This window comes from Prunus mume, linkage group LG3 (assembly GCF_029339155.1).
Source record: "Prunus mume cultivar Tortuosa linkage group LG3, ASM2933915v1, whole genome shotgun sequence".
Classification (NCBI taxonomy): domain Eukaryota; kingdom Viridiplantae; phylum Streptophyta; class Magnoliopsida; order Rosales; family Rosaceae; genus Prunus; species Prunus mume.
In genome coordinates, this window is record NC_142700.1 from 8706313 (window position 1) to 8731181 (window position 24869).

At 36.2% G+C, this 24869-nt stretch overlaps 3 protein-coding genes and 2 pseudogenes across 5 annotated transcripts; 4 read left to right on the forward strand and 1 right to left on the reverse strand.

Annotated features, from left to right (window-relative positions):
- The first annotated feature begins 1435 nt into the window (after window positions 1-1435).
- Window positions 1436-5610, forward strand: LOC103325621 (receptor-like protein EIX2). Its single transcript, XM_089048633.1, has 2 exons — window positions 1436-4363; window positions 5552-5610. The coding sequence occupies exons 1-2, from the start codon at window positions 1437-1439 to the stop codon at window positions 5598-5600; spliced, it is 2976 nt and encodes a 991-aa protein (XP_088904759.1). The 5' UTR covers window position 1436; the 3' UTR covers window positions 5601-5610.
- Window positions 5611-7505: 1895 nt separating this feature from the next.
- LOC148918644 (receptor-like protein 54) lies at window positions 7506-8987 on the forward strand (annotated as a pseudogene).
- Window positions 8988-9178: 191 nt separating this feature from the next.
- LOC103325622 (uncharacterized) lies at window positions 9179-10897 on the forward strand (annotated as a pseudogene).
- A 179-nt stretch (window positions 10898-11076) lies between these two features.
- Window positions 11077-15205, reverse strand: DIS2 (Arp2/3 complex, 34 kD subunit p34-Arc). The gene is made up of 10 exons (XM_008227737.3): window positions 14934-15205; window positions 14772-14838; window positions 14493-14700; window positions 13898-14067; window positions 13695-13772; window positions 13337-13469; window positions 13176-13267; window positions 12529-12585; window positions 11455-11526; window positions 11077-11356 (listed from the first exon to the last, which is right to left on the reverse strand). The coding sequence occupies exons 1-10, from the start codon at window positions 14993-14995 to the stop codon at window positions 11324-11326; spliced, it is 972 nt and encodes a 323-aa protein (XP_008225959.2). The 5' UTR covers window positions 14996-15205; the 3' UTR covers window positions 11077-11323.
- A 774-nt stretch (window positions 15206-15979) lies between these two features.
- LOC103325623 (Peptidase M50 family protein) lies at window positions 15980-19790 on the forward strand. 3 transcript variants are annotated; one of them, XR_016125548.1, is made up of 8 exons: window positions 15980-16478; window positions 16578-16725; window positions 16823-16903; window positions 17036-17479; window positions 17567-17890; window positions 18640-18805; window positions 19265-19317; window positions 19758-19790. XR_016125548.1 is itself a non-coding variant. In XM_089049181.1 (7 exons), exons 1-6 carry the CDS (start codon window positions 16021-16023, stop codon window positions 18796-18798), a joined length of 1614 nt encoding a protein of 537 aa, XP_088905307.1. In that variant the 5' UTR covers window positions 15980-16020; the 3' UTR covers window positions 18799-18805; window positions 19265-19748. The 3 variants fall into 3 exon arrangements, 2 of the variants coding, with proteins under 2 accessions (XP_088905307.1, XP_016648430.2); XM_089049181.1 differs by lacking the exon at window positions 19758-19790 and having other exon boundaries at window positions 19265-19748; XM_016792944.2 differs by lacking the exon at window positions 19758-19790 and having other exon boundaries at window positions 16188-16478; window positions 16562-16725; window positions 19265-19748.
- Window positions 19791-24869: the final 5079 nt, after the last annotated feature.

The following is a 24869-nucleotide window of genomic DNA, read 5'->3' on the forward strand; positions in this document are numbered from 1 at the left end:
AGTTTTTACAACATATATTCCTTTAACACTCATCACCTGGTTTACCATATCCGTAAGTGGCTTAACACAAACTAAATACATCAACTAAGGTATGTATATATATGTATTTATTTATCAGTCACTAGCTTAACACTTTACCATGTTGGTCAGCTTGATGAATTTGACATCAAGATTTTTGATATATTATTTTTGATATATCTCTTCCACCCTTTAATTTGACATCAAGATTTTTGATATATTATTGTAGCAACTTTAACCTTTAATTTTTGTTATTTCATGTCTACGTGACAATTTGATATATTTGTTCGAGATGCTCTAACCATCTCCAAAGAAGATGTCAAATCTAATGTGACACTTTTAACATATAAAAATAATAGTTGAAATTTACTCCAACTGAACTGCTATAATCTACGTGGAATGGCATATGAAGCCTCAGCTGTCAAAATTGCCGTCAAGTGTGGGAGACGTCTTTTGATTATTTTATTATTTCTTTGCTCATCTGGTTGTGGCTTAATCCTTTCATTTAATACTTATCTATATTTTTTTCTTCTTGTTATTATTTCATATATCTGCTGTCATTATATGCTTTCATTATTATTTTTCTTTTAAATTATTTTCCTTTTTTATCGTCACTTGACACTACAATATGATTGAATTTTTTACCGTTGAAAATTTATGTTGATCTTTTTTATGTTGTTTTCATCAACCAACGTGGAGATGGATGATTTTTTTGTTTAATTATATTTATGTTACATTTTATAATTAATTTATAAGTATTTTAACTTGATTAATGAATTACTCTTAATATTAAAATATAAAAATACATTCATTTAAGAAAGTATTAAATTAATCAACACTAATTAATAAAATAGTATTTTAATTTGACCCTGTGGGGTGTAAAATTATGCAGGATGTCAAATTGCCACATCAGTCATCAAATTTAAATTTAATGTTTGATATTTGACATCTCCCTTGAAGATGCTTTAAAGAGATAAGATAATGGCCTTTTAAGATAAAAAGATACAAAAGAGATAAAAGAAAGGTAAAGGGGAACATTCGAGAGGTAGATAGGAAATAGAGAAGTTTCAATTTTCCAAGTAGTGCATTGAACATGGATGCTATCAATTAAAGTACTATTTTAATAAAAATTTAAATTTGTCAAGATTAAAAAAAAGCCAGAAATGAATCCAGTGCCAAGTGGCACAAAATTAAACCATAAAAAATTAATGTGTTTGCTAATAGACCCTGGAGACCCTTCAAATTCAAAGTCTCCACGGCATCACCCATCAAAGCCTTGCTGCCCGCCAAAAAGGAATACAGAATCCACACCAAACGTCAACGCGTGAAACATGAGATGGAAAATGCATTTCACTCCATCTGGCTGACGATCTGGACCTGAAATCTTTACACACTCCTAGCCTTCTATAAATAAATGTATGAATTCACTTACTGTGTGTTCATCAAACTTGAGAAAACTTTATTCCATGATGGATATCTATCGCCTCAATATTTCTCACTATTTCCTCCTTTTGTTCTGCTTATTTGGTAATATCGGACTTGCAAGCACTAATGTGAAGTCAATATGCATTGAGGAAGAAAGGCAAGCACTTGTGAGCTTTAAACAAGATCTGAAGGATCCGTCTGGTAGGCTTTCTTCTTGGGTAGGTCATGACTGCTGCCAGTGGGAAGGGATTTCATGCAACAACCGCACCGGTCATGTCGCCAAGATGGATCTCCGCAGTCCATATCCATATCCCCAACAACCGGATGAGGAGTGGGGCTCTTCTTTGGGGGGTAAGATAAATCCTTCTTTGCTTAGCTTGAAACACTTACATTACCTGGATTTAAGTTTGAATAATTTTCAAGGGATCCCCATTCCTAAGTTCTTTGGGGAACTTAAAAGTCTTAGGTATCTCAATATCTCATTTGCATGGTTTGGGGGAGAGATTCCCCCTTCTCTTGGTAACTTGTCAAACTTGAACTATCTTGACCTCTCTTCCTCTTATTATGTTTCTAAAAACTTGAATTGGCTCTCTCATCTCTCTTCCCTAAAATACCTCAATCTCAATAGAGTGAATCTGAGCAGCACTACAGGAGTTACAAATTGGATGCATGATGTTAACATGCTTCCTTCTTTACTGGAGTTACACTTATCTGGTTGCGGACTAGAAAGTCTTCCACTCTCACTAGGGAGGATTAACTTTACCTCACTTTTGGTCCTTGATATGTCACAAAATGATTTCAACACTTCTTCATTTCCCAGCTGGCTTTTCAACCTTACTAGCCTTAGAAAACTTGATCTACAATGGAATTCCTTCAATAGTCCTCTTCCAGGAGAACTTGCAAGCCTCAAATTTCTAGAATACCTAGATTTATCTAATTCAGGCGTCAAAGGTCAAATTGCCAGAGTCAGTGGAAACTTGTGCAAGCTAAAGGTGTTACGTCTTGGGGGCAACGATTTTCATGGTGAGGGAATGGAAGAGTTTTGGAGGGCTTTGTCAAATTGTCCAAATAATACAATATTGGAGTTAGATTTGTCTGGTTGTGGACTGGAAAGCGAATTGGCGGCCGGGTTAGGAATGTTAACAAATTTGCAATTTCTTTACCTTAGCAGCAACAAGTTGTGGGGATCAATTCCAGAATCTATTGGAAGCTTATTGTCCTTGAAATACCTGGACCTCTCTGATAATCATATGAACGGGTCTATTCCAGAAGGTCTAGGAAAACTCTCTGAGCTAGAAGTACTAGATCTAGGTGAGAATTCATGGGAAGGCGTTCTAACGGAAGCCCATTTCATAAATCTCACAAGATTAAAAGCTATTTCCATATTCAACTATGATCCCAATTCCCTCATTTTCAACATCACTTATGATTGGGTTCCTCCTTTTAAGCTCCATTCGATTGACATTAGACATTGCAAAGTTGGACCTGCTTTTGGGGTATGGCTTCAATCTCAGACTGAACTACAAATTATCACCCTGAGTAGCACTGGAATATCAGATTCTATACCAGAGGAATGGTTGTTGAAGCTATCTTCCCAACTCACATACCTGAATTTATCTTACAACCAATTCCGAGGAAGGCTTCCATCAATTGAATTGAGATTTCCGTATTTACATTCTATAAGTTTGGATCATAATAAATTTGAGGGACCACTCCCTCTTTGGTCCACTAATGCCACCATCCTTGATCTCGAAAACAATTTATTTTCAGGGCCAATCCCTTCAAATTTTGACAAGCTGATGCCCCAATTGCAAGAACTATATCTTTCAGAGAATCATTTAAATGGTACTATTCCACCTTGTATTTGCGACATGCATTACTTTGCAGTTCTTTCTGTCAGGAGCAATCATTTTTCTGGAGAATTCCTAAATGCATGCAATCCGAAGAGCGTCATAAGCATTGTAGATGTTGCCTACAACAATCTTTCTGGTAATATGCCCAGTTCATTGGGGGAGTTAAGTAATCTTCAAGTATTAATGTTGAACAACAACAATTTTGGCGGTAAGATTCCCAATTCACTTCAAAATTGCCCTATTTTGAAGAGTATCGATCTTGGAGGCAACAAGTTATCTGGGAACATACCTTCTTGGATAGGAGGATCAAATGGATCCATGTTGTACATGCTACAATTGCGAAACAACTTTTTCAGTGGACATATTCCTCGACAATTATGCAATCTTGGCTACCTTCGCATCCTCGACCTTAGCCACAACAACTTTTCAGGAACTATTCCCAATTGCTTGAATAATTTGACTTCTCTTCTGCTTAATGTTTCCGTTACTCCCCCTCGTTTCTATACTCAACAAGCCACGTTGACATTAAAAGGACAACAACTTGTATATAACACGACTCTACTGCTGGTAAAGAGCATTGATCTTTCATCAAATAATTTACAAGGTGAAATTCCTCAAGAGATAAGTAGCCTCATTCTATTGGGTACTCTGAACTTGTCGATGAATCAATTCACTGGTAAGATCCCCACCAAGATTGGAAATATGTATTGGCTTGAAACTCTTGATTTCTCACACAACCATCTTTCAGGACAGATTCCTCAAACCCTTTCATCTTTAACATTTTTATCCCACTTGAATTTGTCTTATAACAACTTGGTGGGACGAATTCCTTGGGGCAACCAACTTCAAACGCTCACAGATTCATCCATTTATGTCGGCAATCCGTCACTCTGTGGGTTTCCTCTTTCAACTAAGTGCCCTGGAGATGAAACTTTTACTACTACAGATGCAAAACACGTCAATGATGATGGAAATGATGAGTTGTGGTTCTATGTGAGCATGGTACTTGGCTTTGTCGTAGGCTTTTGGAGTGTTTGCGGCACATTAATTGTGAAGAAATCATGGAGGTATGCTTATTTTCGATTATTTGATGACATCAAAAATAAGGTAACAGTAGCAATTGTGGCTCTTTAATCAAGAAGAAATCAAAACTTTACTTTACCGTTGTCTATGTAGTGTTGTCTAATGTAAATTTTGGCATAGTAAAGGTGGCTCATTTGCAAAGGAAATTTCATGATGTGTATATTGTAATGGTATATGATGCCTGTTTTTTTTCCTTTTTTGGTTATATGGCACAATATTAAATAAGTTTTGATTCAAAAAAAAATTAAATAAATGTATAGGTGGACATCCATCTTTTCTTAATTGCTCCTACTAGACATTAGTGATTTTATTTATCGATTATTATATACTAGTAAAAGGGAATATTTTTTTTAATCAATAGTAAAAGCCAGCGGGATCTAGCGCATTGAAAAATGGCTTTGCCTTGCAGACTAACCGCCATGACATCTTAGTTGTGTGCTTGTGTGAGAGAAATTTCCCTCTCCTATCATTTAGACTATCGCTTGTACTAAAAAAGACTAGACGGTGATAAGAAGGCTGCAATTGTCTCCTTAACATTCTTCTACTAAACATTCTTAATATTCTTCTCCTAAAAGGTTTTTTCAACCCCGAAAAAAAGAGTTATTCAAGAAAAACTAGACATAAGACTATCTCCAGCAAAGTTGCTATACTATGATGTTTAGCTATTTTGGCTAGAATGAGGGCTATACCCTGAACCAGGGGCTCACCCCTCTTAGGGCCTGGTTCCCAACCTATTTTATAAGCCTAGTGCAAACCTACTAAGAATATATAGAAAATCAGACGATACAAGTAAATTTCATTGTTAACTAAAAAATAACACCTAGTTAAGGAGCACATAAAAAGTCTTACCCTTTAAATGCATCTAGTACATGTCAAAAACTATTAATTAATCAAATGATTCATTATTCATACAAGAAAGAACACCAAAATCATTATCACAAAAACAATAACATGTTAAAGATTAGCTTATTTTCTTCCCTTTCTCAATATTGAACAAGTGGCTGCCTTATATTTAGAGTCTAATTAGGATTTTTTCGAGCTTGGTTATGATTGAATAATTGTGGTTTAATCTTTGAATTGTAGGTAGGACAACTTAATAAGATTTTCCACTTATTGCAGCAATTGCTAAAACATTTAATTAATCTTTTTTTTTCAAATTTTTTTCTTTTTAGAGGAATGGAAGGGCAACACTTCAACCCTCATGATGGGTCGAGGCTTTGAGAACTCCCAGCCAAATTCTAAATAGGACAACGCAAGGCAAAACATAGAGAACTCCTGGAGGCTTAGAGAACTCCTGGATTAATTCTCTATGCCTTGCATTGAATGAATGTAGATGTACAGACATGAAGTTGAAAACTTTTCATGTACACAGGTTCACTGTTCCATGTCATGTTTCATGAAAGCATTTTATAACCTTAAGACAATCATGCATTTGGGGAACTAATAATCATTCTTTTTGTACAATGAATTGAAATCCAACAAAATTATAACCAATGAACCAAAAGGAATAATTATTCATAACACTTAAACAGTAACCATATAATTAAATACATAGAATAGAAGCATGGCTAGCATATGCTCAACTAACCACTTTCTCCGAAATGGAATTACAATTTGAGCAGCCAAAAAGTAGACTACGTACAGTCTAGTCAAGAAACTGCATTATCGGCTAAGCTAGGTCTCTCACGTTCTTTGTAATTAAATTCCAATTTGGACTCTTGTTTTGACACAATAATAGTTGTCTTTGCAAAATCTCTTGTACCTAATCAGATACCTAAAATCAAATACAACCACTTGCACTTGCAGCAGACAAATCCCCCAGGCAAAGCAATTGTTTTGACGACAGTCTTTCTTGGAGTCCAGTAGGAGCACGTCCTGTTTCCTATCTGGCTACCATTTGAATTAGTCCTGGCTTCCTTTGGGCTCTACAATCCAAATGCATTAGACAAATATAAGTCATTCAGCAAAGACCAGACTAATTTCATCACTATGATTTGTAAAAAGCAGCGAAATTGATGACAAACCAGCCGTTTGAATGATCTACTTTGACCAGCATCCTTCGCATTCTCCATACCGGGCTTAGAACAATCAAGACCTGAGAAAAACCAAGTAAAACTAAAATATATGGATTTTATACATTTGGAAATGAAAAAGGGAGATTCACTATTATACCCAATTTAGGGGTCCAAATTATAAAAATATCATACATTAAATGAACTTTAGAAATTCACCCAAAGTCCATTTATAACATAACAAAGAGGCTTCGAACTTCCTATAAATTACAAAACTGCCATTGATTTCTTTTAAAAAAAGAAAACACACAATAGTGTATCAAAGTAATTTAATAATCAAAATTAATTTCAATAGGGCTAGCTGTCATTTTTTGGATTGTTTATAGAAATTAAATAGAGTAGGGTTTATCTATGTCACTAGTGCTAAGAATGGGTATATAACTAAATATCTCAATGAAAAACAGCACAGAGGATGACCCTGGATAATAAGCACTTTCTCATAACTTGAATTACAGTTTAGTCAAGCAAATGCATTTAACTCCACCTACCTTATTGCACTTGCTTGGAAACAAAAAACCATTTGTGGTGTGAAAGTAGCAAATAAAAACAGAGTAATGCTAAAAAAACAGAGTAATGCTTTAGACATAAGCATTAATGAGAATGATAGCGATGAGGAGTCGAGAATTGCAAACTTGAAAAATGGGTTGAGGACCTGGACTCGACCGTTTATTCTGGGTATGATTTTTCCGCAAGCTGGCAGCTTTGTATAAATGTAAGAGTTGTCTTAGTCTGCTCATCTGCATCAAATTGAGAAAACTTGATTCGAAAAATGAAAATCCATCACCTGATCAATATTTCTGACCTTTTGCTCATTTTGTTTTGCTTTTTGGGGGATATTGGACTTGCAAGCACCGGTGTGAAAGTGAAACCAATATGCATTGAGGATGAGAGGAAAGCACTTATGGGCTTTAAAGAAGATCTTACTGATCCATCTTGAAGTCATGATTGTTGCCAGTGGGAAGGGATTTCATGCAACAACCGCACCGGTCATGTTGCCAAGATCGATCTCTAGAATACATATCCACATTCCACAGCTGATGAAGAGTGGGATGACATGAAGTATGAACAGTCTTGTTTGGGGGTTAAGATAAACTCTTCTTTGCTTAGCTTGAAACATTTGTATTACTTGGACTTAAGTTGGAATAATTTTGAAAGGATTCACATTCCTAAGTTCTTTGGGGAGCTTAAAACTCTGAGGTATCTCAATATCTCCTTTGCATTGTTTGCAGGAGAGATTCCCCCTTCTCTTGGTAATTTGTCAAACTTGAACTATCTTGACGTATCTTATTCTCTTTACTCCTCATTCGAAATACATTCCAAAAATTTGAATTGGCTTTCTCTTCTCTCTTCCCTAAAATACCTCAATCTCAATGGAGTGGATCTTAGCAACGCAAGATTTACAAATTGATTGCATGTTGTTAACATTCCTTACTGGAGTTACACTTATCTCATAGCTTGATTGAAAGCCTTCCACTATCATTGCATAGGGTTAACTTCACCTCACTTTTGGTCCTTGATGTATAATATAATTCCCTCAATACTTCTTCATTTCCCAGCTGGCTTTTCAATCTTACTAGCCTTAGAAAACTTGATCTAAGCTGGAATTCTTTCACTAGTCCTTTTCCAGGTGAATTTGCAAGCCTCAAATCTCTGGATTACCTAGATTTGTCTGGTTGTGGCCTGGAAGGCCAATTGCCGGCCTCCTTAGGAATGTTAAAAAGTTTGCAGTATTTGCACCTATCTAATAATCATATGAACGGGTCCATTCCAGAAAGTCTCCGTGCTAGTTGAACTACATTTATCTTCCAATCCTTGGGAAGGATTTCTAATGGAAGCCCATTTCACAAGTCTCACCAGATTGAAACATCTTTCAATAAGGAACAATGGAATAAAGAAGCTCATGTCCCTCGTTTTCAATGTGGCTTATGATTGGTTCCTCCTTTCAAGCTCCACAAAATTGAGATTTCCAACTACAAAGTAGGTTCTGGTTTTGGTGTATGGCTTCAATCTCAGACTGAATTGTCTTATGTCACCCTTAGTAGCACTGGAATGTTCTATAGCAGAGGAATGGCTTTTGAAGATATCTTCCTTACTCACACACCTGGATTTATCTCACAACCAATTCCAAGTGCTTCCATCGATCCAGTTGAGATTTTCTAACCTATTTCAAATAAGTTTGGCATAATTAATTTGAGGGCCCACTCCCACTTTGGTCCACTAAGCCACTTACTTTGATCTCTCAAGCAATTTATTTTCCGAACCAATTCCCTCGAATTTTGACAAGCTGATGCCCAAATTGGTAGAATTGTTTCTTTCGAAGAATGATTTGAATGGTACTCTTCCACATTCTATTTGCAACATGCAAAACCTAACAGCCCTTTCGCTAAGGAGTAATCATTTCTCTGGGAACTCCCACACGCATGGAGTTCGGGGAGCCATTGTAGATGCTGCCTACAGCAATCTCTGTGGTAATTACCCACTTCAATGGGGTATTAAGTTATCTTCAAATATTAAAGCTGAAGAGCAACAATTTTGACGGCGATTCTTTGCGCTATTTTGTTGAGTATCCACAGCAACAAATTATCCAGGAGGTTACCTCCATGGATAGGAATATGGTAATGTTGTACATGCTACAATTGAAACAATTATTTTACTCTTATTGTGCAATCTCGGCTACCTTCACATTCTAGACATCTGCATCAATAAATTGAGACCTCAACTACTATCATGCAAACCATGCTGACATTAAAAGGAGAAGAACTTGTGTCTAACACCACTCTAATGCTCATAAAGAGCATTGATCTTTCTTCAAATATTTTGGAAGGTGAAATCCCTCAAGAGATAGGTAGCCTCATTCATTTGGGTACCTTGAACTTGTCGAGGAATCAATTGACACATAAGATCCTTCTAAGGTTGAAATTTTGGACTCAAATCTCTTGATCTTTCACACAACCATCTTTCGGGACATATTCCTCAAAGTTTGCATCCTTAACATTTTTGTCCCATTTGAATTTGTCTTATAACAACTTGGTGGGGATAATTCCTTTGGGTAACCAACTTCAAACACTCACTGATTCATCCATTCATATAGACAATCCATCATTGTGTGGGCAAAACACAGTAATGAAGATGGAAATGATAAGTTGTGGTTCTATGTGAGCGTAGTGCTTGGCTTTGTCGTAGGTTTTTGAGGTGTTTGCGGCACATTAGTCGTGAAGAAATCATGGAGGTATGAATATTTTCGATTCGTTGATGACATCGAAGATAAGGTAACACTAGCAATAGCATTGAAAGTGGCTCATTTGCAAAGGAAGTTTTGTCATGTGTAATATAGTATATGACGTGTTTCCTTCTTCTTTTTTTTTTTTTTTCTTTTTTGCTTTGTGATATTTGCATGCCATGAAATTAGTGTTTCCATATATCAATTATATTAACGGTATGAATAAAAGCCAACACTAATATGCATACTAGGAGGAATGCTAAGAGAAATATGATCCCGCGTTGACAAGGAGACTATTAACTATTTATCACACAATCATGTGACGTGTAAATGTACTTGGATATGCTAAAATAAACTTATCATGACTCTGACTTATGTTTTTCAAAGAGAAATGAGGATTACAAGACAACTATTTTAGAGTACTAACATTCTCCCTAAATATATATTGGAACTTTGTTCTTCATCTTTGTTATTATTTGAAATATATATCATTTGGCTTTGAGTAAAACAGCAATCTGACAAGTATAGGTGTTTGGTATTGTTTTCTCTAGTTTTAATCTTTGTATGGAGATGCATTCTGAGGTGGAGAACTCGTCTCGTCCCCTTGACTGTGTTGTGTGAAAATTAAAAATAAAAACTAAATGTACCATTGAGTTCTGTTTTTTTTAATGGATTGTGTCAACACAAATATGAATTCAAAGATGAACAAAAACGATTTGGTGGTAAAATTCCTTTCTCCTTGCTCCTCATTGTGAATGATTAATCTTGGTGACGACATTTATGGGAAAGATACCTTCAAACATATATGGGTTTTCTCTGCTTCGACTAGGAGACACATATATCCCCACCAATTGTGAAATCTTTGTCCCACTTGAATTTGTCTTATAACAAACTTGGTGGGGAGAATTCCTTTGGGCAATCAACTCCAAACCCTCATTGATTCATCCATTTATATGGAGAATCCATCTGTGTGTGGAGTTCCTCTTCCAACATAATGCCGCCCCGGAGATGACACTTTTACTGCTACATATGCAAAACCCAATGATGAAGATGGAAATAATAAGTTGTGGTTCGATGTCAATATGGTACTTGGCTTTGTCATGGACTTTTGGGGCGTTTGTGGCACATTAATGGTAAAGAAATCATGGAGGTATGCCTATTTTCAATCATTTGACAACATCAAGGATAAGATGACACCGGCAATTGCGTCAAAGGAAATTTCGTGATGTTTAGTAGTGCACAATAATTTAAAGAGAAATTAAAGAAAGTGATGCTTTCTATACACGCGTGTTTTGTCATTGAAGATATCAAAACTCAATTGTTTTTGTTATTGAAGATATCACTCATACCTCTCTGTTAAGCCTCCACTTATGATATTCAAATTAGTCTAGCTTTTTCATCCGGATTCATTTCAACTCCAATTCGAATTTGATTTGAAACAAAATTCTTGAAGTCTTGAGCTCTACACAAATAAATCAAATATAAAGTCACAAAAACTCTTGTACCTAATTAGATAATTAAACTCAAATACAACCATTTGCACTTGCAGCAGACAAATCCCCCAGGCAAAGCAATTCTTTAGACGACTGTCTTTCTTGGGGTCCAGTAGGAGCACGTCCTGTTTACTATCTGGCTACCACACCACACCTTTATTAGTTTGAATTAGTCCTGGCTTCCTTTAGGCTCTACAATCCAAATACATTAGAAAAATAAGTCTTTCAGCAAAGACCAGACCAATTTTATCACTTAAGATTGATAAAAAGCAGCAAGATTGATGACAAACCAGCCGTTTGAATGATCTACTTTGAGAAGCATTCTTTGCATTCTCCATACCAGGCTTAGCACGATCAAGAGCCTGAGAAAACAAACAAGTTAAAATATAAAGATATTCATCTCAAAGCTATTGTTCACAGTACAACCCAGGTAAATATAAAGAGACCAGGATAAGCATGCTGCATCTTGTCAACTCACAGTTTCATGTCATGGTTCATGAAAACTTTTTAAAATCTCAAGTTAATCATGCATTTGGGGACTAACAATAGTCCTCGTTTAATTTTCTTCTTTTTGTAATACGTCCTTTATCCTTTTCTGTTTTTCTTCATTTTTCAAAATGTTATACAATTAAATCCAACAAAATTATAATCAATGAAGCAAAAAAGTATAATTATGCATTGCACTTCAACAGTAACCAGGGTGAAACTAATCTAGCTGCACTCTCATATACCAAAATAAATGCAAACTAAGCTCAGACTCAAGCCATAAAGAAAAAGGACCAACAGACAGCGTCCTCACATTTTGAGGTTTGTCTCCAAAGAGTTCACTCATATATCACATACAACAGTTTGTCTGCCCACTATATCAACACTATGGAAACTTCCTTACTTATGTCCTGACACCCAAATTTCTAAAGGTGGGTGGTTGAACATTCTTCTCTATTCATTCGCATAATTCAGAGGAATGACCTCCCATAGATGCTATTCATTTCAGACGGGATTCATTGCAAACTGGGGATCAAACCTAATTAAAAGAAAAATTACATTCAATATCTTTGCTTTTGATAGAAAATGCCGACCACTCAGACAAAGTTTACCTACTCACTAATTATGACTGTATTAGATCAAGATAACAAAATTATCCATCAACGCATCATACTGGGAGAGGGAGTGAGGACAGGAGGGGAGATGGAAAAATATATTCACGTTTTGTTTTAGTTCCTTTTTCAAGCAAATAAAGAGAGAAGGGGGGACGGGGGGGTGTGTTCATATAGAACCTCTGAAGATATTATCAAGCAGCTACAGAAAATGAGATTAAGTAGCTTTAAGGGAGAGGAAAAAAAAAAGGAAAAGGGAAATGCTACCTCAATCAAAGATTCCACGCGACGCCGCATCCTTGTATGCATGAAACCCTCAGAACACTGTGGAAGAATATGCACAAAAGATACTGAGATCAAACATATCAAATGAAGAAATGGAAATATAGTAAATCATTAAAGACATGACATGCTGCCATGCTGTGATTACAGTCAGTAAGGTACACACAGACAAAACAAAACAAAATTGTGCGGGACTACTAGAAGCATGGAAAAGATAGGTCCAGCATTACTTGTACATGAAGCTCGGAAAAATTCAACAAGTTTCTGTAATTAAGAGTAAATTAAACAAAGGAAAAAAAAATATTTGACTCCCCACACATAAGATGTAACTTTCTGCAATGCCTATATCATACCATGTCCATTCATCAATACAAAGTAATATGACATACAATTTCTTTCTGAAAAGAAAAGAGAATAATATTCAGCAAAATAAATTAGTAAATGTAAATTCTAATTACTAACTCGACCTTAACCCACTTGCACTGTAGTAATATTATACTTTAATAACATTCTGTAGCATGTTGTATTATAAATATTAGAAGCAGGTTCTATATTTTATCAATTTTTGTGTTAGAAAATAAAGAAGTTGAGGACAAAAGATGGAATAATAAGCTCAGGTTAAAAGATCACACCTTAACATGATAACTAACATAAGCATGAAAAGTTGATAAACTGCAAACTGTTCGATCCAGTTTCTTGCCTTCCACGTGACGAGGGAAAATAACTGCATCATTACAGTACAAATTGTTACAGTGAAAAAATATAGATAAACTTCTTATTTCTCTGACATTACCAAAAGTGACAAATCCTGCATTGGCAGATAATGCTTCAGCAGGAGCTTCCTTTAGTTCTAAAGGAGGGGTAGGAGACCACAAACAATGGGGGGCAGTATTAAGTCCAGCCATGCGTCTTGCTTCCACAAATTCCTAAATGGTAATAAAAACCTTCGCAATTAACAATAAGAAATCACCAAACAAAAGTAAATGGATCCAAGTCAGCATAACTTGGAGAGTAGCAGGATTCAAGAAGCTAGCATTATGTAAGGTCTAAAAGCACTTATAGCCTCATCAACATATATATAATAGCCCATTACAATCTCTTCCCCAATAAGAAATTCATCTTTGCAATTTAAGATCATATACTTATTATACCTGCAGGAAGGAAGTTGCAAGAACAATATCAATAGAGTCCTTGAATCTCATAGGGAATATTATCGTCACTTTCTCTGCCTGCAAAAATTTTTGAAAATTTCACCAACAAACTTTCAACTGCTTTCCTTCTAATTAGCTAAACTAGAGAATACAAAATATAAAGAGCAATGTGATAACTTGATGACCTTAATCTGTAATTTTACCTGAGGAATAAGGAAAAAGGACTCGTTTGGCCGATGCACAAGAGCAACAAGCCCATCAGTATTGGAAGCAACAGTCCTTGAAGTAAGCTTCTTCAGAATTCCTCTCAATGGAGCGCCTAGCACCACTTCTCTTACAGATGCAATCTTTACCAAAAGAGCATGTTTGTACTCTACACAAGAATAGCATTTAAATAACAAAGTCACAAAAGGAAAAATTGGAAAATCAGCCAAAAAGTAAATACATAAATTGGAACGTAGTCAAAAAAAGGGATGCCCACAAGAGGATAATCTGAACTCGGCAGGCTTTATAGTGTTGAATCAAGCAATCCAAGAAGATAAAGTTGTCCGGAGACAACCCAATATTGTATATCAAGCTAAAAGTATACTAACACAAGAAAACTCCCAAACAATACAAGAAAATCTCAATATAACATCACACAAAGAATCTTATCATTGTCCCTAGTAGGCCCATATACTTAACAAGCTAGCAAATTTTCATAGCATTGACTGGCTTTAACAAGATCCTAAACGTTCTGAGCACATATCCATGGCAATGGCAAGCTTATAATGACCTTAGAAAAGGAACTCGTTGAACCTTCATCTGGAGGGAGTTTAGAGAGATTGAGCTTCAATGTGAGATTAAACCCATCTCTTGGGGGGTCAAGAATTTGAACAACCGCACCATATGCAGCCTTTATAGCCTCTATAGCTCCAGACGGAAGCCCACCCAAGAACACGGTTTCTTGAGGTGGAGTGGGCAACGATACAGAAAGTAACAAGATATGTGGGTTCTTCATCGTCACCTGCATAATTTCAGCCATTCAATAACCCATTACAACGGTTCAAAATCCTTAATTGAATTCTGGGTAATCACCTGAATATGGTACCGAACGTCATCGAACTCGGCCCAGTGGTAGTCCGCCTCCACTGCTTTTTCGATGCTGCACAATAAGCAAAAAACCAACATGGTAAGGAACCATGAGAGTGGAAGAAGGAAGAAGAAGAATTTAATCGTTGAATGGGAAAAGAAACGAACTTTTGGAGGCGATTGAGCAAGTTGTCAAGGAGAAATCTTGAATGGGACTGCAAGAGAATCATTGAAATGAAATGGGCTTGCGGATTTGAGTGTGTTTGAGGTGTGTGTGGCTTCTGCTGCTCAGTCTCCGTGCGTCGGTGAGAGCTCAGAAATGCACAATAGCTGAGAATGGAATGGATCTACAGTTGAGAATTTGAGATGGCGTGTCACTCCAGGAGTTCCAACAAGACCAGAGACCACAATGTCGTTTTTCGCTTTCTTTTACCTCCCTTTTTTTTTTTTTTTTTTCTGTTTTTGCTTTTACTGCCTTTTTTATTGCTATTTGCTCCTCGGATTCCGGATGGTTCCAACTTGGGTACCCTAGTTCTTTCTATATTTCAAATTTCAACCCTCTCTTTCCCGTTTAACTCTATTTAAAATATAATTTCTTTTTAGAAATATGTTACCGAATTTTGTGTTTTTTAAAATAGAAATTTACATGGAAAGAAAAAGAAAATAAGAAATTATAATGAAAACAAGATTGAGAGTAAATTAAATTTAAAAAAATCTACATAGTGGTAAATCCATGAATTTTTCGTTTTCAAGTCCACACCATTTTGCTCGGTTTCCTTTGGCTCCCTACCTAGCCTTTAATCAAACAACTCATTTCAATTGCATTTACTATTTCTACTAAATTTGTATACCACCTAAGTTTCAAGTCTCTTATAAAAAAATTTAAAAAAAATTAAGAATCATTCCATTTCAATTTGAAAATGCAAATATTAATATTTTCTCTGTTTAAGAACCAATTAATAATGAATTTAATTGGACGTTTTGTATCAAGTTTACTTGACATTTTATGTGAATTTGTAATATTTTAACTTGTACTTACATATAAATTTTCCTTTTAATGTATTATATTGATGAAAAGGGGACTGTACTTCCTAAATTTTTATAAGGGTTGAGGGAAAATTCGAGCGAACATTAGGCGTTTCATCACAAAAGTAACAAAATTGCACGTTTAACCAAAAATTTTGCTATATATATAGATATAAGAGAAAACAGAACGGAAAATTTGGTTTTGGAAGAGGTAAACGAGCGAACAACAATGGAGGGTAGGCGAGTGAGAAGGTTCAGTATGGGAAGAGCAAGAGGACAACACCCACAAACTCAGACCCATCACAGTCTTCTACCCATTCACTCCCGTTCAAACCCATCATCTCCTCCTCGTCTTTCAACCACCATCTCTTGTTGCTACTGCGATTTCAAGTTCTGGGCTTTCAACCAACCCCTCTTCCATTTCGGGAGAGGCCACTCCCAAATTCTCAGGGCATGGTTCTCCATTGGGGTCGGCTTTGGCCTAACCCTGCTCTTCTCCATTTCTCTCATCCTCATCTGGGAACTCGGCAGAGCTCTCAATCTCTTCCATGGAAGCTTCTTCATTAACTTGTTCTCTAGATTTTTCTCCTCCTTCAGCACCTCAATCGCCGACGTTGCCTGTATCTTCATTGCCACAATGGTTTCAGTTTCTGTTCATGAACTGGGTCATGCTCTCGCTGCTGCAAGGTCTCTCCTTTTTGCTTCTTTCTTACCCTTTATGCATTAGCTACTTGCGTTTTTGTTTTTGATTATTGTGAAGCGAAACGTAGGCTTGATTGAAAGCAGTGAGTGCGTGCAAATGGAGTATGTTGCCGTGTTTGTTGCGTTTCTGTTTCCTGGTGCTCTGGTAGCTTTCGATTCTGAGTCTCTGCAACCGTTGTCTTGTTTTGCTGCCCTTCGGATTTATTGCGCTGGAATTTGGCACAATGCAGTGGTAAGCTTACGTGTGTTTTCGTTATTTATGTATTGATGGGGTTAACGTATTTGCAAAAGCTAATGCTAATTAGCCTTCGAATTTCATTCACCTCCAGTGCTGTGCAGTTTGTGGGCTGGCATTACTTCTCCTGCCCTTCATCTTGTTTCCATTCTACATACATGGTGAAAGTCCCATGGTAATTCACTCACCACAACCATTGAATTGTCTCATTGTTTTCTGTATTTTACTTGCCAGTATCAGTATGGTCAAATGAACAATATTTTGATCACCGTTTTTATTTTGATATGTTATATTTGTCTGGAAATAGGTTCTGGGTGTACCATCTACGTCACCTTTGTCCAGTTACTTGTCTCCTGGCGATGTAATTGTGTCAGTTGATGGTGTGCCCATCCATAATGTCCAGGAATGGATGGAGATGACAGCTCTGATAAATGAATTGGCACTTAGAGGTAGAAACCATTCCCTAGATGTCCCAGGCTTTGGAATCAATAGAATAAAGGGGTACTGTGTGCCTAATTCTATGATGGAGGAAAGTAAGCAGATTGTTATAGGAGATAACCAGTCTTCTTGTCCTGATGATCTTACTGCATTTACACCTCTTCCCTGTGATCATACAAGCATATTAGATCATAATCATCCAAGCAGAATTGAGAAAACCCACTGCTTGAATGCAAAGAATGTTGTCAAGCTTAATAAATGTGGTGAAGGATGGGCGGCAATAACCAATGGCAGCAACTGCATATGTTCACAGGTTGGTATCTGGATGTTTGTAAGAAATGCAATTTTAGAAATTTACTTGTTTCACTGCAAATAAATACAAGTTTGTTAATGTCTACAGGAGGAGTCCTGCTTAAGTCCAGTTCAAATTCCGGGCTTAATATGGGTTGAGATCACCTATTCAAGGCCCTATTCTCTGGAATGCTTGCGAGTTAGAAGAAAATCTTTTGTGGGTCCAAGAATTTCTGATTCCATGGAGTCTAACTGTGGTGGGACTTTTGTCTTTGTTGGTGATGTTGTCTCCATGGCACGATCAGTTAAGTTAACTGCATATCAACCTCGCTGGGCATTTCCATTGGGTACATATCTTCCAAATGTACTAGAAAGGATTTTGATATGCACATTCCAAGTCTCTCTAACACTAGCTCTTCTCAACAGTTTGCCGGTAAGTTTTCTATTTATTAATCTTAATTTCTACCATTGTCTTAATAAGGTTTTAAGATTTGTCAAGCCTATGTGATCAGTGCCCTGCATGTTGTGGATATAAAAATTGCATGTCCATGCGTGCATACGGTATGGCCTGCAGAGAGATTATTTGAGGAAGGTTTTGTAGGGCCTCAGAACCAGTCAGTTGTCAAATGCTTATATATTAACCACAAATTCCACATTCTCCTAAGTTAGTCATAGATTTGAGATCAAAATCCATTCAGGATGAGTTGTGCTAAGCCTGACCCAATGTATGAGCCTGAAAGGGGTGTCTTTTTTATCGTTTTAGTTCTGTACTTCAACTAAGGGTTAGCTCCTGAGTTGATCATCAAAGTGCTGCTATTCAGCCCAACGGTCTTCAGATATAATGAGAGTACATGCTCGCCCAAACTCAGTCTGGAGGCTGTAGTTCAAAATTGCAATCATGCAATTCTGAACTTTTGGCATGATTTCTTTCTTTGTGGGCTTAGCAGGGCTAAGCCAGTTGAAGACTAAAGATTAGTTCTGCTGGCCCCTTGATAAGGTGTGAGATGCTTTAGTATGCCTGTCATGTTCATTCAGCTCGGTCCCTTTAAGTATGTGCAACTCAGGAGTGAATTAATGTTGACATAGAGTCTATTCAACTAACACCATTTATACTGTGCCTGATCAGCAGATAAAAAATGATAAGATTCATGCAATTCTTTTTGCTCAAATGATATTAATTAGGTGTACTTTCTGGATGGAGAATCAATTTTAGAGGCGACTCTTTCCCACTTCGCTTTGCTGTGCCCAAGGAAGAGAAGGAAAGTTCTTCAAGTTTGCCTTTTATGGGGGACACTCATTTCCATCCTCGCCTTGTTCAGGATCATGTTATATACTTTGTAAGCGAAAGGTAAACAGAGTTATTTTTAGATTTTTTAATTGAAAATATGACATAGCTTTACTTTTGCTCGTTTTATATCATATAATGCTGCTTCAAGATATTTATTGTAAAATTTGATAGAAATACTTAGTTTACAAGTAGAAGTTTACAAATTTATGCTCTTTCATCTGAGGCTCCTCGGGATTTGAAACAAATATTAGATTCTTTCAAGGACTTTTCTAATGGATGCTGCAGTGGGCTCGCAATTCTGTTTGGGTCAGTGTCATATGTCATATGCATTCTTGTGCTAACACATTTTTGGGGGGACTTGCACTAAGTATACTTCAGCTTTGAATGTAATGTTAGCATCAACTTCTCCTGGTTCTTAGTAGGTTTACAATCAATACATGTCAGGAAGGCCACCCTTGTATGAACATTGGGCTACATTGTGTCTTCCGTTTCTCACTTTTATTTATCTTTCTTATGCAGTGACCTTTGCTCCTAGACAAAGCAGCCTCACTACGAAGCTCACTGTTTAGCAGGTATTGTGCATTATTGTTGTACAACGTAAAACACTTTTTATCCGACATCACTCGCTCTTTAGAGTCATTAGCTAGAAAGCAGTGGTATTACAGCTGAGCTTCAGAATATGAGAAGCAGTGTTATCGAAGCTGACCTTGCAGTATGAATAGGGAGGAGCGTCAAACCATCAGCTGCCTCGGTATTCCACTACCAGAAGCTATAGTTACATAACCTAAGTTTAACCTTGTTGACATAGAAATCCATAAATTATCTAGTGTAAAAGATAGGGGTACTCAGAGAATTTAACTTGTTTAACCTCCTTGTGGGTTCCTCCATAGAATGAGAAATTCTTGTACTGTTTCCATTTTATCTGGGAACAACCCAGTTTATAGCTTACGTTCAATATGCGTTCACAGATTTTGTAAAACAAAGTATTGAGCTTTTTTTTTTTCTGGAACAGTTACTAGAATGAAGAACCCTGAACTCGAACAAATCTGTTTGCTACTGTCTTCCTCCACATTCTGGTTTCAATTTCAATCCCCTGACGCACAATACCTCAAATTGGCTGGAAAGCCCAACTTTATTCCAACTTTATTCCAACTTTATTCCATGAATGGCTTCTGTTTCTGTTTCATCAAGGGCCTTCTAAAGGGTTAGATTGGACCATTTCTGAAATGATTTGGGCTTTTGATGACAAGTGGGATGTGCTCAAACAAATTTCTTGATTTGGGCAAGTATTTTCTTTTAAAACTTTTTTCTTATATTTCTTTTTGTATGATTTTTTTGTAGCATGCATGGGTTAGGTAGGAAGATTTCAATATTGTACATTCAAGACCATCATATTGCTTCATATGTCATGATGTTATTCATCAAAACAGAAAAAATTAAGAGAAAATATTAGACCTCTAACCAATTCCCTTTTGGGAAAAATAAAATATAAAGGCCCAAAACCAATCCCACATACTGGTATTTGGTTTCAGCCTCCAATCCATATGCAAGTACGGTACAGGAAGGTGCTGGGAAAAGAGGTAAAAGTATGCACCAGTACATGGTGGAAGAAGTCTTTTGGAAGATACAAAAAAAGTTGTCAAATATTTAAAATATTTCATAAAAAGATGTAGAGATTGTAGGGCCCTCTGAGGCATATGTGTTTGTTGTTGCTAGCCTCAAACTTGGAAACAATCAAAAGTAGAAATGGTCAAAAACCCCACAAGAGCATGAAGCAGCAGCAGTAGGCCACCAATCTGGGCTGGAAGACACAGCATCACACCACTTTCCTTGCACTTCAATCTTCAACTAAAATATAAAATAATAAATATAGAAAAACAGGGATTAAAATAAACAAACCAAACACAAAACAACATCTGGATTCCTTCTAAGGGTGCTGCGTGCTTTTACCCTATTGGGCTCCTTTCGTCTCATGCCATCTTTCTTCTCTGCAAAAAATATATTTATAAGTTTCTTTTGCTCTCTTCATACGGCCTAAGACTCTACCTACCTGCCCACTTGAGCATTTTGGGGTCACCATCAACTTGATTAACATAGGCATGCATTCTGGATAAGGCTTTTTCATTTGCTGCACTCATCTGTCCCTCATTACATGTGAAGGGTTTTCAAAAGGCTTGCTTCCCCCCATCATTTTAGACGTTGAAAAATCACCTAATCTTAACTGCCAACTTTATGGTTTTTGTAATTACTTTACTGGTTTTTCATTTCTTTTCTTTTCTTTAAGTCTTTTTTATGCATATATTTCATGCACCCAACAGAAGCCAGATGGAATCCGAGGGCCTACTGTTTGGTAACAAATGGTAATTGCTGTGTGGTCCAGTTTATCATGTAGACCTCCCCTTGAGGTTAATTAATTCACTCACTTTTACTTATTTTATAAATTACAACGTGGCGGTTTACGCAATATATACTATGTTAATTAAATACGTAACTTGAAAGTTAATTTATAAAAGGAAATATTCATTTTTCTTGTGAGACAATCAAACATGTTAGTGTTGTCAAATTATCAACTTCATAACCTTATTCAGCAACGTGTAAATTGAATAAAGAAGTTAAAAATCTAATAATTCTAAAACGTTTTAAGTTGCTGAGTTGTTTCATCACATCGTGAATCACAATAAGAACACGGACTAACAATGTATATCAAACTTGATTACAAATAAATGATGATTGAGGCATTAATTACGGGTTTACAAGATGGACAAATCAAAAGCATCCTTAAATATTAAAAAAAATGCATGTCCGGACTCAGTTGGCGGGAAGGGTTTGCGTTTGCTTTTATCATGACATGGTTTGGCTCTTTATTAACTTCCATAACTACCGTAACTTTCCCATCACCCATCACATGCACTGCCTTTATTTGGACTCTTGAGATTTGACCCTTCTCTCTCAAATGTCTCTCACAAGCCCTACCCACGACACAATCAATGAAATAATATGTTGGAAACATCTTAGGTAAGGTGGAGCAGAGGCCCAAATCTCTAATTTCAAAAATTATTCTATGTATATAAGTCATTATCGGTTTAGGTGCTTACCTCTATTTTACCTAATCGCCTTGTTTTTTTTTTGGATAAATATCATGAGGTGTCCCCACATTCAAAAGGAAGGATTAATCCTCGTTCAGGGTTCAATTTGCTCATGGCCACAAAGTGCTTCAAATAATTGAGACACCATGTAGCTCGCCAATTGAAAATGATAGTTTACAAACCACACCACACATTGTGGTTATCTACTCGCATTTTTTTAATGTGTTTTCACTGCTTAATTTATTCAATAAAGTACTGAATTAAAAATAAATAAATCTTCAATGAGGGTCTTGCTCACCTGAACGCCAAAAATAGGCGCCGTTGAGTGTCTATTATCTCTCAACCATTGATTTGAAGTGGTTCGATTTAATCCAACAACTTCTAGAGACAACTCCATATGAAATTATTTATAAATTCGCTTGTCCATCCTTATAATTTGAGGGAATCTCAATCTCTCCCACAAATATATGCACGGAGGTTATAATATCAGTATCCATGAAATCACTAGTTCTTTTTTTTCTTTTTTTTCGTCTGAGAAATGACTAGTATTATTTAATCAAAGGTTTTGGTGAATCATTGCCACGTACGTTGTCGGCATATTACCCATTTGACTAGGCAGAAGATTGGACACTCACATGGCCCTTCAGAGGGAGCTGAAAATACACCCCGATCACCATCATTCATCACCTTCCTTTTGGAACAGTTCTATGACTCTCTCTCTCTCTCTCTCTCTCTCATGTGTTCCTCCATGTTAATAAATAAATAACAAGAATCATATCCTTTATTTTGGTTTCAAAATCACAATTAAAAGTAGGGTTCCAGGATTCTCCCCAACTACTCAATTGATTTGAAAATGGGGAGGGCATATATCATTCTTGGTCTTCATCATCATTTTCCACTTCCCCCTCTACGTAATTTTGCTTCTTAAATTCCCTATTATCCATCATAACATGGACCAGACAAGCCATAGTACTACTCACTCCACAACAATTTCATATACATATATTTATATATCATATAAAAGCCTTCTTTATCTCACCGTTTGACGTATGTATTTTATATTCTTATTTTGACCGTAACGTCAGATTAAGAGACAAACAGTATAACATATCAGATATTTTGGTACATATATACATTCTTTTGATTACCTTGAATTACGTGGTACTTAAAGAAACATCAATTTCATTTCCCTAATTAATTAAGATTATCTAACAAGCGCCTTCCAACATGACAATTATAGTAAAAAGAAACTCTGCTCGGAAACAAGTTGTCTGCCATCACGTGAACTTATACAATACATATCACAAGAAAAGAAACTAGCTCATGTGAGCTTTTTCTGTCAAGAACAATGTTTCTCACATAACAAACAAAAAATAAGATATACAATTTGCATACAATCTAATATTTACATATAATCATTGAATTATTATTCCATCGACATTAACAAACGCAACAGATATATTTTTGTGCAACCTTTACCTAAATGTGTCGTTGAAAGAACCGTGAACTCTAGAAAGACCAAATTTCTAGTAGCTAGGCTTTTTCATCAGCCTAGCTTTTTCATTTAGATTCAGTTAATTCAGTTAATTCGGACGTCCGCATCGGAGAAGAATTATATTAGTCAATATTCAAGCTCTATATGTACGGTCCCCTTTTTTTTTTTTTTTTTTGCTGTGTGTTTTTTCCAACTTGTGTGGTGTTGGATGAAAAGTGAAAAAGGGTAGGAGCAGAGATTGATCATTCAAACTTGTGACTTCTGAGAGACTGAGGGACCGAAAAATAATCAGAAATAAGGTACATATGGGGTATCAATAGTATCACCACCACCCACATGGCTTTGCCCTACAGAAGGCATAAAATCTTCAACTGTGAGATAAGGGTTAGGTGCGGTTGTTCAAAAGTCCAATTCCTCCATGACTATATACATAGATATATATATATATATATATATCACTTTATTATACAAATACAAAGCATCTGAAAGCTTAATTAGATTATAATTGCAAACGTGGTGAGAGCGAGACTGATGATGAGACTGAATAAAGTGATCAAGGAGGGGTCAAAGCACGGCGTTGATCATTAAGATCATGATCATTTGGTTCAAAGCACGCGCATGCAGCAGTCTACAATGATCCTTAATCTGCGTTGTTGCTGACAAAGCACCTTACCCTCTCGAAGAAACAGAGAAAGAAAGAGAGAGAGATAAAAAATAAAATAAAACAGATGGCTGGTTTTTATTTTAATTTGTCCATAAATTTCAACATTATTTATATATAAATTTTAAAAAAATGCGAGATAATATATCTGCATGTTTTTTAGCTTCAGTGGTCTGGTCTCTTGGAGTTGCATGTTCAACTTGTTTGATTTTAATTTCAAACCCCTTTTGGTTTTGGAGATCTTTACGTATCTAATGAGAGCCAGTATGTTCTAAATCGATCATGGCCCACAGGTTGGAAAGGGCGTGGAGCGAGAAGAAAACTATGGTTGAATTTATATATTTGCTAATTATGATGTTTAATTTGTTTTTTTTTAAAGAAAACCTCGATGGTACGAGGAAAATTTTATTAAACAACCACAGATGAAATAAAGGGGACATAAAACCAAACCGTTATCATAGGCATCACAAAACAACTAATCAAACATAATATCAAGTGGTTCTTGAAACCATAGTCAATCCTATCACTATTACATACCGCTAAAAGCGGTGTGCAACCTCATTAGCTTAACTTAGATTAAACGTGAATTAATTTCTACTTAGACACTTGTCTTGCGTTGCTGCAGGCAGCAGTATCCAAATTTTCTGGTTAATCCCCTCATGTCAATTAATGCCAATGTCAATGCTTTCACATATCCTCTTTTTGTCGTGTTCTCTTGTTTTTCATGATCCAAATCAAAGAGACATGTTTCAAGTACGTAAATACAAGAAACATATTGATCCATCTGTCCATCTTTCATTCGTTGAAGCCTTGACTAAAAGGGAATATTCTCTGTGACACAAATTATATCATGACAGTTCAAAGACTCGTAATAGGAAGGAG